General features: G+C 40.3%; 2 protein-coding genes across 2 annotated transcripts in view; one reads left to right on the plus strand and one right to left on the minus strand.

The window, feature by feature from the left end:
* The window catches only part of LOC118948156 (uncharacterized), a 166,423-nt gene that overhangs the window by 39,868 nt on the left and 112,915 nt on the right, over positions 1-13,640 (plus strand). The gene's annotated exons all lie outside the window — the stretch shown is intronic.
* LOC110495595 (uncharacterized) lies at positions 1,407-11,084 on the minus strand. The gene is made up of 3 exons (XM_036951104.2): positions 10,971-11,084; positions 9,762-10,011; positions 1,407-7,225 (listed from the first exon to the last, which is right to left on the minus strand). Exons 2-3 carry the CDS (start codon positions 9,856-9,858, stop codon positions 5,862-5,864), a joined length of 1,461 nt encoding a protein of 486 aa, XP_036806999.2. The 5' UTR covers positions 9,859-10,011; positions 10,971-11,084; the 3' UTR covers positions 1,407-5,861.

The following is a 13,640-nucleotide window of genomic DNA, read 5'->3' on the forward strand; positions in this document are numbered from 1 at the left end:
TATGAGCTCTATCACAACCCTGTGACTCAGATCAATTCAGTGTCTATCCATGAATTCTCTGAGAGTCCCTTCCACATTTCAACTGAGATCCTTTATAGCAAAGACACACACAGGATAAGACAGCATCGGCATAATTCATCGTTCAGCTTTGTCTCCTTTCTCAAACTCAGAACCATAAACCAATCCTCCATATCAACAGGCATATATCAAATCCATCCTATCTTGACAAGAGCACAGAGAGACACTGACTGGCACACAGACATTGTGGAGCCAAGAGATACACGCTTGACCTCTCCCCTCTCTCCGGCCCAAACAACTTAGTCTTGACAGAGAACAGATACTGCAACCCCGCCACAGTATTATACAAAAATAACATTCTGATGAGAAGTAACTTACAAACATATGATGAATATAAAACATCTTACCTATGTTACCAACCAATTCTGATTATTCCCCAACAGCCATCACAGGTGAGCTCACAGCTCTTCCACTCTGAACAATGAGGCATGGAAAGGGTAAGCTTCCTCTCTGGTTGCATTGTCCAGAGAGCTTCCTCTCTGGTTGCATTGTCCAGAGAGCTTCCTCTCTGGTTGCATTCTCCAGAGAGCTTCCTCTCTGGTTGCATTCTCCAGAGAGCTTCCTCTCTGGTTGCATTCTCCAGAGAGCTTCCTCTCTGGTTGCATTCTCCAGAGAGCTTCCTCTCTGGTTGCATTCTCCAATAGTAAGTGGGTCATACTTCAATTGTGGTAGTAATATAGTCTCTGGACTTTTGCACCATAGAAAACACTTTAAAATAATATTTTTGTTGTTTTATTTCACTTTTATTTAAATATGAAAGGAGGCTAGCTAATTGGCATGTAGAGGTGTAGTGACATGTATTGGGTAGATATACATTTAAATGGTTTAGCATGCTATGAATTAAACTAAAACATTTTCTGTATAGATAACCCATTGACTGAGCAGCACAAATGAATGTAGAATATGAATGTCATTAGTGGATTAATGCAGGTTGCAATCAATGCAAGTTCAATGCAGTTATCCAGATACATTATTCATCAATGGCAAAAATAATCCATCTAGTTTTAAAAGACAATTTAATAAAGCGTTTCAAAGTATGTATATCATTAAAACAAAAGTCTCTTAGGGAGAGATCGAAATTGACAATTGTTACTTGGAGAAAAGTGGGTTTAGTAATTTGTACATTTATTTCAGGGGAGGGTCATGTCATTTGGAATCAATGACATGTCCTATTACTCAGGGTTTGAGAATTAGTTGCTCATTATATCGTGATGCCTCTCATCCCTGATTCTCTGCTGGATGAGCAATATCAAGTGTACCAAGTGAAGTCTCAATGAAATGATTGTTAAGTTCTGAACGAACAAGAGTAGAAACAGACGGACAACTAGTAAAAGCACAAACCAGATTTATTCAACCCGCTGGACGCTTCAGATGCAAATAGAAGTACATTATTACACCTTCCAACTAGGCCGAGTCACCACTCACCCCCTCTGAGATAATCAGTCTCAATTGATAAGATGACCCAAGTCTGTTCCTCTTCCTGGTATTGTTATGGCCCTGACTGAGTGCAAAGCAGCGTGAGGTGTGTGAGATAGGACTGTGGTTAGTGTCGTTGGTACAATACATAGCCTATAATATATAGGCTACCGCACATTGCACACAGAAAAACATAAAAGCCCATCGATGCAGCGATGCTCTTTTGGGTAAATACATGAAACTAGCTCCAGTAGGCTAATCTTTGAGTGTGGACTGTATTATATTGTATTATCTGGACTGGAATTACTCACCTCTTTCATTCCATGAACTGTGGAGAGAACATGCAAATCTGGTGCAGGACATGCGGCCTACAAAGTTACAATTATAAGCTAGCAAATGTGATAATCATTTTGAAATACAATAGAGCCTATTTTACATTTGTATAATTAGTAGGAGGATGCATCTGGATTCATAATATTTCCCCTAATGTTATTAACTCCCTTTTCTATGGTTGCTTCATTCCTTCCTTCCTGACAACAGTCCTGTTGTCCTCATCTTTATTATTGTAATGACATGCTTGAATAATATACGACTACAATAAGATAATATAGGACTACAATAAGATAATATAGGACTACAATAAGATAATATAGGACTACAATAAGATAATATAGGACTACAATAAGATAATATAGGACTACAATAAGATAATATACGACTACAATAAGATAATATAGGACTACAATAAGATAATATACGACTACAATAAGATAATATAGGACTACAATAAGATAATATACGACTACAATAAGATAATATAGGACTACAATAAGATAATATACGACTACAATAAGATAATATAGGACTACAATAAGATAATATACGACTACAATAAGATAATATACGACTACAATAAGATAATATAGGACTACAATAAGATAATATACGACTACAATAAGATAATATAGGAGTACAATAATATAGGACTACAATAAGATAATATATGACTACAATAAGATGCAGACGGCTTTCTCTTCACGAAGATTGAATGGTTATGGGTGTGAATCAATAACTGCTATATATTCTACCACCATTGAGCGTTGGCTCTTTCAAACTACCCGTGAGTTCTATTGGCTGCTGTAATTAATATTCAGCAACAAAAAAAAGCTTGCTTCTCTCTACCAATAATCTATTAGAGGAAGAAATGTGAGTCCAAGAGCTAAGGAGGGTTTAAGGAAAGGCCAGCAGAGCACAGGTGAGTATTGCACAAGAGACAGAGGCTATTAGCTTATTATGCATAACCCATTATTAATAATCTTAATACTGCGTTGACTTTATTAACTGAACAAGGTAGGCTACCACATCACTCACTCACACACACACACACGCACGGAAAGTATTCAGATACCTAGACTTTTTCCCACATTTTGTTGCGTTACGTAATCTACACACAATACCCCATAATGACAAAGCAAAAACAGGTCTTTAGAAATGTTTGCAAAAAAAATAATACTTCAATACATTAAGACCCTTTACTCTGTTGAAGCACCTTCGGCAGTGATTACAGCCTCGAGTCTTCCTGGTTATGACACTACAAGCTTGGCACACCTGTATTTGGTGAGTTTCTCCCATTCTTATCTACAGATCCTCTCAAGCTCTGTCAGGTTGGATGGGGAGCGTCGCAGCACAGCTAATTTCAGGTCTCTCCAGAGATGTTCGATTGGGTTCAAGTCCGGGCTCTGGCTGGGCCACTCAAGGACATTGAGACTTGTTCTGAAGCCATTCCTGTGTTGTCCTGTTGGAAGGTGATCCTTCGCCCCAGACGGAGGTCCTGAGCGCTCTGAAGCAGGTTTTCATCAAGGATCTTTTCTCTGTTCATCTTTCCCTCGATCCTGACTGGTCTCCCAGTCTCTGCAGTTGAAAAACATCCTCACAGCATGATGCTGCTTCCACCACGCTTCACCGTAGGGCTGGTGCCAGGTTTCCTCCAGACGTGAAGCTTGGCATTCAGGCCAAAGAGTTCAATCTTGGTTTCTTCAGACAAGAGAATCTTGTTTGTCATGGTCTGAGAGTCCTTTAGGTGCCTTTTGGCAAACTCCAAGCAGGAAGTCATGTGCTGATTGGCAAAGTGCTGTAGAGATGGTTGTCCTTCTGGAAGGTTCTCCCATCTCCACAGAGGAACTCTGGAGCTTTGTCAGAGTGACCATTGGGTTCTTGGTCACCTCCCTGACAAAGGTCCTTCTCCCCCAATATCTCAGTTTGGCCGGGCGACCAGCTCGGCCATTAACTTGATACTTGTAACCTCACTTCTGAGAAAATGGCCTTTGAATATTTTGGCACCTACTGGAGAGCTCTTCTTTGCCCGTTCAGCATCGTTCACACCCTCTTAAGCTTTATCCCCACAGCTAACTGGCTAAAATTGGCTTGCTTGCTAGCTACATCCAGACACAAATGAGAGGACACCCAACTGACCATTTTACTCGCCCTAGCTGGTTAGGCTGTTGTCATGTTATCCAGAGCGTTGGTGACTAACTGTGCTCCTGGCAACAATTTATTTACGCTTTTTTGCAGACGTTTACCAACTCTGGCCATATTCAACTGGTGTTGAGCGTTCATAAATTCATCAGTTATTCTGCGCTCTGGCATACTCAGACTGAATTTACAAATGCAACGGAAATGGTTACTTACATACTGGAGTCTTTTAATAAGATGTGTAACTAGCTAGGTAAACAATTAACCATAATCCCAACTCATGACGTTACTACCCTGCATGAATTTGCAGGTAGCTAACCAACCAGGTTCATGTTAGCTAACTAACATTAGGCTATAACTAGCAAAGCAAATGGCTCTGAGATACGAATAATAAGATCATACACATAATGTAAGTTAGCGAGCCAACTAGCTAACGTTAGCTAGATAGCCAACAGTACACTTTAACTTGAAATGAAACCACTGTCAAAATTAGAAACGTGTAATATCTGAAAGTCTAGCTAGCTACATTACCTTACCCGTATACATCATGGATGGATGCGTCTCCCTGTCACAGATACCATGTTTGCCCTTAGTTTGAAGATGTAATCCAGAAACGTGGGTTTTCTCCATCTCCTTAGCTAACATACTCTAATTCCACTGATTTCAAAACTCGGTCCTCCAGAAAAGTGGAGAGTAACACTTATGCAGAAGTACTTATGCAGAAGTACCAACTAGGCTCGTAATTTAAGCAAATGTATTCGTATTTACAGATGGCACATCACAGACTATACGAAAACAATTTTTTAGCACGGCTGTGCTGCGGCCATAGGTAAGAGTACCGTTGTCCACAATCTCTAGTGTACATTTGCTTTTATACAATGGGTTACCAATTACATTTTTAAAAAACAGGTCAAACAGTGCAGCTAGAATAACAGCAAAGTAGCTGCATCTGCATAAGCTGTTTTGGATTTCGCATGGCATAGAAAATGTGCTCTCGGGTCAGGACACTGTTCAGAGAAGCTAGCCATCTACACAGCAAACGCAATCATTTCAAACTGACGCTGTAACACAGCAAACTAGCTGCATTTCATGCCGTTTTACCCGTTTTTCTAACAAATGAAGAAAGCAACATTTCTTTGTATATATCCATATCCACGCCGATTCATGATTTTGACTGTCTGAGAAAAGATGTCCGTTCATTCTATTGGATAGGTTGCCAGAGACTTGATCCAGTCAAAGTATTTTTATTCTGTATCTATGGACGCGACCAAGTCGTTTGTTATGCCTTGCTTGCTAGCCAACTACGGCTAACAGTCACGTGAAACCGTGTAGCTAGAATAACAGCGAAGTAGCTGCATTCAATTTATTTTTAATAGTTTTTCTATTGACACTTCTTCATATATATATATATATATATATATGCTGAAAACTGATCATCACACCATCTCTATCTCATACATGCTGTGTGTAATTGCTCATTCCCACAGAAAACTACAGAAGGAAGCAGTACTATCCAGTCAACCATCAGACTCCATTGTTTCAACAAGAGAAACCTAAGAGGATATTCAACACTAAGGGCCAATCCAAGGTCATCTCAATATCTTTGCAGTAGACGCTAACAAAACACCAAAACTGACAAGATGCACACTGATCAGTAAAGAGGCTAACATTCTGTAATGCTCCTTTTTCCTCTGCACAGTTCTCTCCCAGTGAGAAACAACAGGATTACAATACAGTGTTCTACGCTTTCTTCATTTGATCCAATTCACTTACCACTTCTTTAATGATAATTAAGTGATGGAGTGACTTTAACCATAGCTGGTTTGAGAGAACTGTTACCAAAAAAAGGATACTTTAAAACGGGTCCATTGTCAATCCACCGAAAACATAAGATTTCAATCTGCAAAACTCTTGGCTTGTGTGTATCCGTTGGTGTGCTTCTCTCCTGTGTGTGTTTTCTGATGAACAGTCAGAGCACTTGATGTTGTGAAGCATTTACCACAGTCAGAACAAGAGTAAGGCTTCTCTCCCGTATGTGTACGATGGTGTGTCTCTAAGTTTCCCAGTCGAGAGTAACTTCCCCCACAGTCAGCGCAGGAGTATGGCTTCTCTCCTGTGTGCACTCTCTGATGAACTGTCAGAGCACTTGATGTTGTAAAACTCTTCCCACATTCAAAGCAGATGTAAGGCTTCTCTCCTGTGTGTATACGCTGGTGTTTCTTTAAGCTGCTGTGTCGAGAGAAATTCTTTCCACAGTCAGAGCAGAAGTAAGGCTTCTCTCCTGTGTGTATACGTTGGTGTGATTTCAAGCTGTCCTGTAGAGAGAAACTCGACCCACATTCAGAGCAGGAGTAAGGCTTCTCTCCTGTGTGTATACGTTGGTGTTTCTTTAAGCTGCTGTGTTGAGAGAAACTCTGCCCACAGTCAGAGCAAGAGTAAGGCTTCTCTCCTGTATGTATTCGCTGGTGACATTTTAACGTATCAATTTGGCTGAAACAAGTCCCACAGTCAGAGCAGAAGTAAGGCTTCTCCCCTGTATGTATTCGCTGGTGACTATTTAACTTATCCAATTGGGAGAAACTCTTTTCACAGTCCGAGCAGGAATAAGGCTTTTCTCCTGTATGTAAACGTTGGTGTATTTTTAAGTTGCTCCGTTGAGAGAACCTCTTCCCACAGTCAGAGCAAGAGTAAGGCTTTTCTCCTGTATGTATACGTGCATGTGCTTTTAAGGTATCCAATAGGGAGAAACTCTTCCCACAATCAGAGCAGAAGTAAGGCTTCTCTCCTGTGTGTATATGTTGGTGTTTTTTTAAACTGCTCAGTTGAGAGAATCTCCCCCCACAGTCAGAGCAGGAAAAAGGCTTCTCTCCTGTGTGTGTTCTCTGGTGAACTGTTAGGTCAGATGATGTTGCGAAGCATTTTCCACAGTCAGAGCAAGAGTAAGGCTTCTCTCCTGTGTGTATATGTTGGTGTCTCTTTAAGTGGCTCCTTCGAGAGAATCTCCCCCCACAGGCAGAGCAGGAGTAAGGCTTCTCACCTGTGTGCACTCTCTGATGAACTGTCAGAGAATGTGATGTTGTGAATCTTTTCCCACAGTCAGTACAGGAATATAGATTCTCTCCTGTGTGTGTTTTTAGGTGTATTTTTAGCTTTGATATATATGGGAAAATCTCCTCACAATGTGGGCAGTGGTGAAACCTCTTCGCTCTGTGATCTTCCTGCTTCTCCTCTCTGGATGTAGAGGACGTCTCAACGTGACCTGTGTGAACATCAGAAGAAAAAAAAGTCAGTGGTACAAAATATTATGAGCACGTGCTCTTTCCATGACAGACTGACCCGGTGACAGCTATGATCCCTTATTGATGTCACTTGTTAAAACCACTTTTAAAAAATTGGTATACATGAAGCGAAGGAGACAGGTTAAAGATAGATGTTTAAGGCTTAAGATCATTTGGATCGAATGTCTGCCATTTAGAGGGTGAATGGGCAAGAAAACAGATTGAAGTGCCTTTGAACAGGGTATGATCGTAGGTGCCTGGTGCACCGGTTTGTGTCTAGAACTGTAATGCTGCCGGGTTTTTCATGCTGAACATTTTCCCTTGTGTCTCAAGAACATTCCACCACCCAAAGGACATCCATCTTTTGAGTCAACATGGGCCAGCCTCTCTGTGGAATACTTTCAATGACTGGAAAGAATTGCACAAATCGCTGAAGCTGGAGACTTATATTTCCCTCACTAACTTTAAACATCAGCTATCTGAGCAGCTAACCGATCGATGCAGCTGTACATAGCCATCTGTAAATAACCCACCCAATCTACCTACCTCATCCCCATATTGTTTTTATTTACTTTTCTGCTCTTTTGCACACCATTATTTCTACTTGCACATCATCATCTGGTCATCTATCGCTCCAGTGTTAATCTGCTAAATTGTAATTACTTCGCTACTATGGCCTATTTATTGTCTTACCTCCTCACGCCATTTGCACACTGTATAGACTTTCTTTTTTTTCTGTACTCGTGTTTATTCCATTTGTAACTCTGTGTTGTTGTTTGTGTCGCACTGCTGTGCTTTATCTTGTCCAGGTCGCAGTTGTAAATGAGAACTTGTTCTCAACTAGCTTACCTGGTTAAATAAAGGTGTTCTCAACTAGCCTACCTGGTTAAATAAAGGTGTTCTCCACTAGCCTACCTGGTTAAATAAAGGTGTTCTCAACTAGCCTACCTGGTTAAATAAAGGTGTTCTCAACTAGCCTACCTGGTTAAATAAAGGTGTTCTCAACTAGCCTACCTGGTTAAATAAAGGTGTTCTCAACTAGCCTACCTGGTTAAATAAAAGGTTAAATAAAAATACATTTAAAAAAACAACTTGCACTGTCCATTAGGGCACCAAGAGTAGTCTGTTCTTTCCACCAATCGATTGGTCGAAAAAAAATGTACTATCTATTTCTCCATATATAGACACGTGTTTTAATCAAATCAACCACATGCACTGAGCTTGTCTGATAATGATTTAATCAAACTGCTCTTAAACTAAGACACACAAATGACTAGAGGGAGTTCGACCGCAATTGATATGATTGTGCTCAGACTTACAACAAAAAAGACTAGCACCCGTTGTCTCTCTCTCTTCCCTGCTGCAGCGACCACCACAGAACATCAACAGTGTTCATCACGCTGTCCTGTCCTGTACTGAAGCATTATTACAGTCAATTCTGACCGAAAAGTTCTGTTGCTGAAATACCTCATATGTTATGGAAAAACATTCTCTATTCCCTCAACTTTTCCTCCTCTCTTTGTGACACATGTATACATCGCATGCACCTGACCAATAGGGCCTAACCTATATCGTAATCACATCAATAAATTGGTTATAACAAACTCAGAACACCGTAACAGCAAAATGAACGCAGAGGACGTGACGAACTTGAAAATGGGAGAATGGTTACTGATTGCTCAGTAGGTAAAGGGGAAGTCAGATGTGTGGAATAAATGTGACTAGTTGTGGAAAACACTGGAGATCAAGAAAAAGAAGGTAAGGAGCAAACACTGAGTGCATATTGGGTGTTCCAAACAGGCGCTGTTAGAGTGCAAGAAAAAAGTTCTGACTATTTGGAACAACGTAAACAACACTAAATAAATGATAAGCCTAACCAAGTCTGTTGAATCGTTTGGTTAAGCCTTCATTACAGCATTGCAAAGATATTTTTTTTAAAAACAGCTGAATTTTAAAAATGGTTTTTCCGACATGTTGCGTGAGGCTTTGTGCTCACGGAATCAGTAGGCTATTAAACAAACAGGCAACACAAGCAGGATCGGTCTTATTTCTTCATTTAGCACATTGTAGACTGAACTTAAGAGGTTTAAGATATCTAGCTGGCAAACATTTAGTTGTGAATTCCATACTGTAATTAGATCACCTGGCGCATGCTGCACGACAGTGAGTGACTCACAAGACTCCGGTCTCTTCTAGTTGTGTTCTTGTAACAAACACCAGATGACTGGGGACTACCATAAACTACGTAATAATGTGAAATATGTAATGAAGAAAACAATGTTCTTTATCTCCTAACATATTACACATTTACAATACTTTTTTCATACTGTTCCCCATGGGAATCGAACCCACAACCCTTGCGATGAGAGGACCATGATCTACCAACTGAGCTACACAGGACAGACATCTACCTTCTCATTGAAACAGTTCATCATGAAACAGTTCTACTGCAACTTCTCATGCACAGTGGGAAGTTGGAATGAATAACAAACTTAGTTAGATAGAAACTGCTTTTACCATGAGAAACAGATTTCCCAATCTTCTCTTCTTCATCTTTAATGTTGACATTCAGCTCCAGTGCTTGACTGCAGTCTTCCAACTTCACTGATGCCATCTCTGGATCCTGCAGAGCAAACTGGGCTCCACTGTCACAATCAGGACCCAGTGACTGTAGGTTTTAGGTTTGGACTCAGTGTGGAAGGAGAGAGGCAGCCTGGGCTTGTCCTCACTGTTGATGTTACAGGCCTCAGACTTAATCTGAGTCGGCCTGTAGTAATAAAGAGACACGGACACAAAAATTATTGTATTGGCAGTTCAGGTACATTCTTTATTCTCAAAAAATATTATATTTTTTCTTGTTCAACTAATTTCAACAGGTCTGGTAGCTAAGCATTGACAGCAAAACACTAATTCACATTTGACGAGTACACACTATAATTAGGCTACACAACGTAAGTGCACTTAATCTATAGTAGATTTCCCAAATTCACATAAATGACAAAAACAATTTAGTACATGGTTGCAGTTTGTTTAAGGCAGCTCTATGTACCATTTTCATGGCATGCGGTAAAGGAGCGCCAAGTCTAGGTCAAAAAGGCTCCTTAACAGCTTTAACCCCTAAGCCATAACACTGCTGAACAATTCATCAAAAGGCTACCTGAACTATTTGCATTGATCCTCCCTAAGTTCAACGCTTGTTGTATTCGGCATGTGACACATTTGATTCTCCCGAATAATCTTCTCTTCAATGCATTATTTAATTCCCGTTCACACCAGTAACAATTATAGATCAAGGTGGAATCAAGGTGGAAACTGAATGTGTCTGAATAGTACTACATATGTAGAAAACCGATCATCATCACATTCAGCTTCTAAACAGTAGTGCAACCGTTAAATTGTCTCTCTTTGACGCAGACAGAGTGGGCACCACCATTTTCCCAGCTCGCCATTTTTCCAGCTCATTTGACACAAAACCAATAACGACATGTAAAACAAACTCCGACATCTCAAATAAATGGATTATTTATGAAATTACTTTGACGAAATTATGTACATCCACTCATGCAAGCCCAAAGTCTCTAACTAGCTAACGTTATGTGAATTGTACATTATTTTTATCCCGTTCTTCACTCACCCAGTTTGACACAAAAATAAAACCTTAACGTTTTTTTATGACCTGTTCTTTCGATATTACAAAGTTTAAACGTTATATTTAAACGTGCATACCTGTATCAATCAATTTGAAAAGGAGACAAAAGTAATCGTCTCTACTGCGCAATTCTGCCACTTTCTTTGTTATGAAGAAAGATGCGGCCCTGGCCGGAACTTCCGGTTCCCCCACTTCAGCCATAGAGTTCCTAACCAAGAGACGCAACAACGCGAGACTTGCGAGAACGCTTGACATCAGACCAAGCCGAGGTTTGAGAAGTTAATGAAAGAAGTGAACAACTCGGATGCTTTTGCAGCGGCTAATGGGGGATCCTAATAAATACCAAAAAGATTAGTAGGTTGGTACTCTTCTTCCAACGTCAGTAAAACCGATTGACTTTCCTCCTTTCCATCTACACACGGTTTAGTCATCCAAACACTCCTGGAATCTTCTGCTTAAGAAGATGAACCTCATTGTCCGAGGAAACTCCAGATATAACACATGTTATAAGACCTTTACATAACACCTTTATTAAACTCACCAGATCATTTTCTATCAATGAATGTCGACTTGATTAAGCAACGAGGCACAAGGGGGTATGGTATATGGGCAACATACCACAGCTAAGGGCTGTTCTAAGCGCAACGCGGAGTGCCTGGCCATATACCACAAACCCCAAGGGTGTCTTATTGCTATTATAAACGGGTTACCAACGTAATTAGAACAGTAAAAATGATTTTTTTGTCATACCCCTGGTGTATGGTCTGATATATTACGGCTTTCAGCCAATCAGCATTCAGGGCTTGAATCAGGTTTATTTTTGTAAATAAATAGCCTTTGCGCATGTGCATAACTATAGATAAATCCGACAGGAGAGTTTGAGTGATGAAAGCTGGCAGAGGATTTCGAAATCTCTGAGCAAGAAACATTTGGATGAACATAAAAAAAATGAATATTAGGCAAATTTATAGAAATTATGCAGTTATTATGTGCCAGATTGTAAGACTACAGCCGTTATAAATGACCCATTTGCGAGACTGACTTGTCATTTCAATAGACATAGGCAACAGACTAAAATCTGGGTTTATGTTTCTAATTACATTTTGCCATAGTTTGCTTGGATAAAGGCAGGTAGCCTGATAGACCTACGTATCATTTCAGATAGTCTACAGCAGCCTAGACGAGATGTAGGCAAGATGTAAACTGAACGATTTAGCAGCTTGCTTATTTCAAATTTCCAGACTAATTTATTCAACATGAAAGCGAGGTAAATCCTCAATAAGAAGTGCTTGTTTCCCAATAGCCTGCTGGAATAGGCTACTGAGGGATGGGCTCATCATTTCAATCACTGAATTAAATATGAATAATATGAATATTAACTGAATATGCTTGTCAACAACAGCCAGTGTTTTTTTAAACATTTGTTTTACCTGTAGCCTAATCTGACTCCTGTATATTGGTTCCTGACTTCCCTGAAAAGTTGCATATCACGGTGGCTATTCAATGCTAATGCAGAACACCACAGGATGTTTATGTGCTGGTCAAGGGCAATAAAGTCTGGGGTGAACCAAGGGCTATATCTGTTCTTAGTTCTACATTTTTTGAATGGCGCATGCTTATTTAAGATGGAGAGGAAAGCACATTCAAAGAGCAACCAGGCATCCTCTACTGACGGGATGAGGTCAATATCCTCCCAGGATACCCCGGCCAGGTCGATTAGAAAGGCCTGCTCGCTGAAGTGTTTTAGGGAGCGTTTGACAGTGATGAGAGGTGGTCGTTTGACAGCGGACCCATTACGCACGCAGGCAATGAGGAAATGATCGCTGAGATCCAGGCAAATTGGTCAGGATGATACCTAAGAGGGTGCCCATGGTTTTGGATTTAGGGTTGCACCTGGTAGGTTCCTTGATAATTTGTGTGAGATTGAGGGCATCTATCTTTGATTGTAGGATGGCGGGGGTGTTAAGCATGTCCCAGTTTAGGTCACCTAACAGTACGAACTCTGAAGATAGATGAGGGGCAATCAATTCACATATGGTGTCCAGGGCACAGCTGGGGGCTGAAGGGGGTCTATAACAAGCGTCAACGGTGAGAGACTTGTGTCTGGAAAGGTGGAAGTTTAACATCAGCACTCCATTATTGGTCAGACCAGCCATACCCAGGTGCATGCTGGTCAGCGTAATGTTTACATAGCAGGTTAAGAGAACTAACCTAGCAGGTTAGGAAAAAGGTTAGGGATTTGCTTAGATAAAATGCCACAGTCGTCAAACAATCAACTGGTTGTTCAACAATCATATCAGCCACACAAAACGGCCTTGAGTGGCAACAAATCTTCTCAATTAGCTGATTCACTTTCCATACACTCACTTCTGTTGATCCTCCCACTTCTGTCAACAGGCCCACTTTCAGACACACTCTATATATGCTGTTACCCATGACTCTAGCCAATGGCTGGCTTGAGCTAGCTAGATTTTTCTACCCAGAGACCACCAAAGAAAATCCTGATTGGATATGCTTTTCTCTTAATAACCCTTATCTTTCCAACACAAACTGAAGAGATGAAATCAGAAAATTATTACAATTATTGTTAAGACGAAATACAAATTAAACAAATTGTAACGATGAAATACAAATTAAAAACAACATTTTATTTAAAAAATATATACATTTTTATCCAGCCTTAGCCTTCTCTGAAGGCCCTCATGGTTGCCCACTGCTTGGATCTAGATGAAATCATCCTGACTTTA

Source organism: Oncorhynchus mykiss, chromosome 18, assembly GCF_057628025.1.
Source record: "Oncorhynchus mykiss isolate SJ-2025 chromosome 18, ASM5762802v1, whole genome shotgun sequence".
Lineage (NCBI taxonomy): Eukaryota > Metazoa > Chordata > Actinopteri > Salmoniformes > Salmonidae > Oncorhynchus > Oncorhynchus mykiss.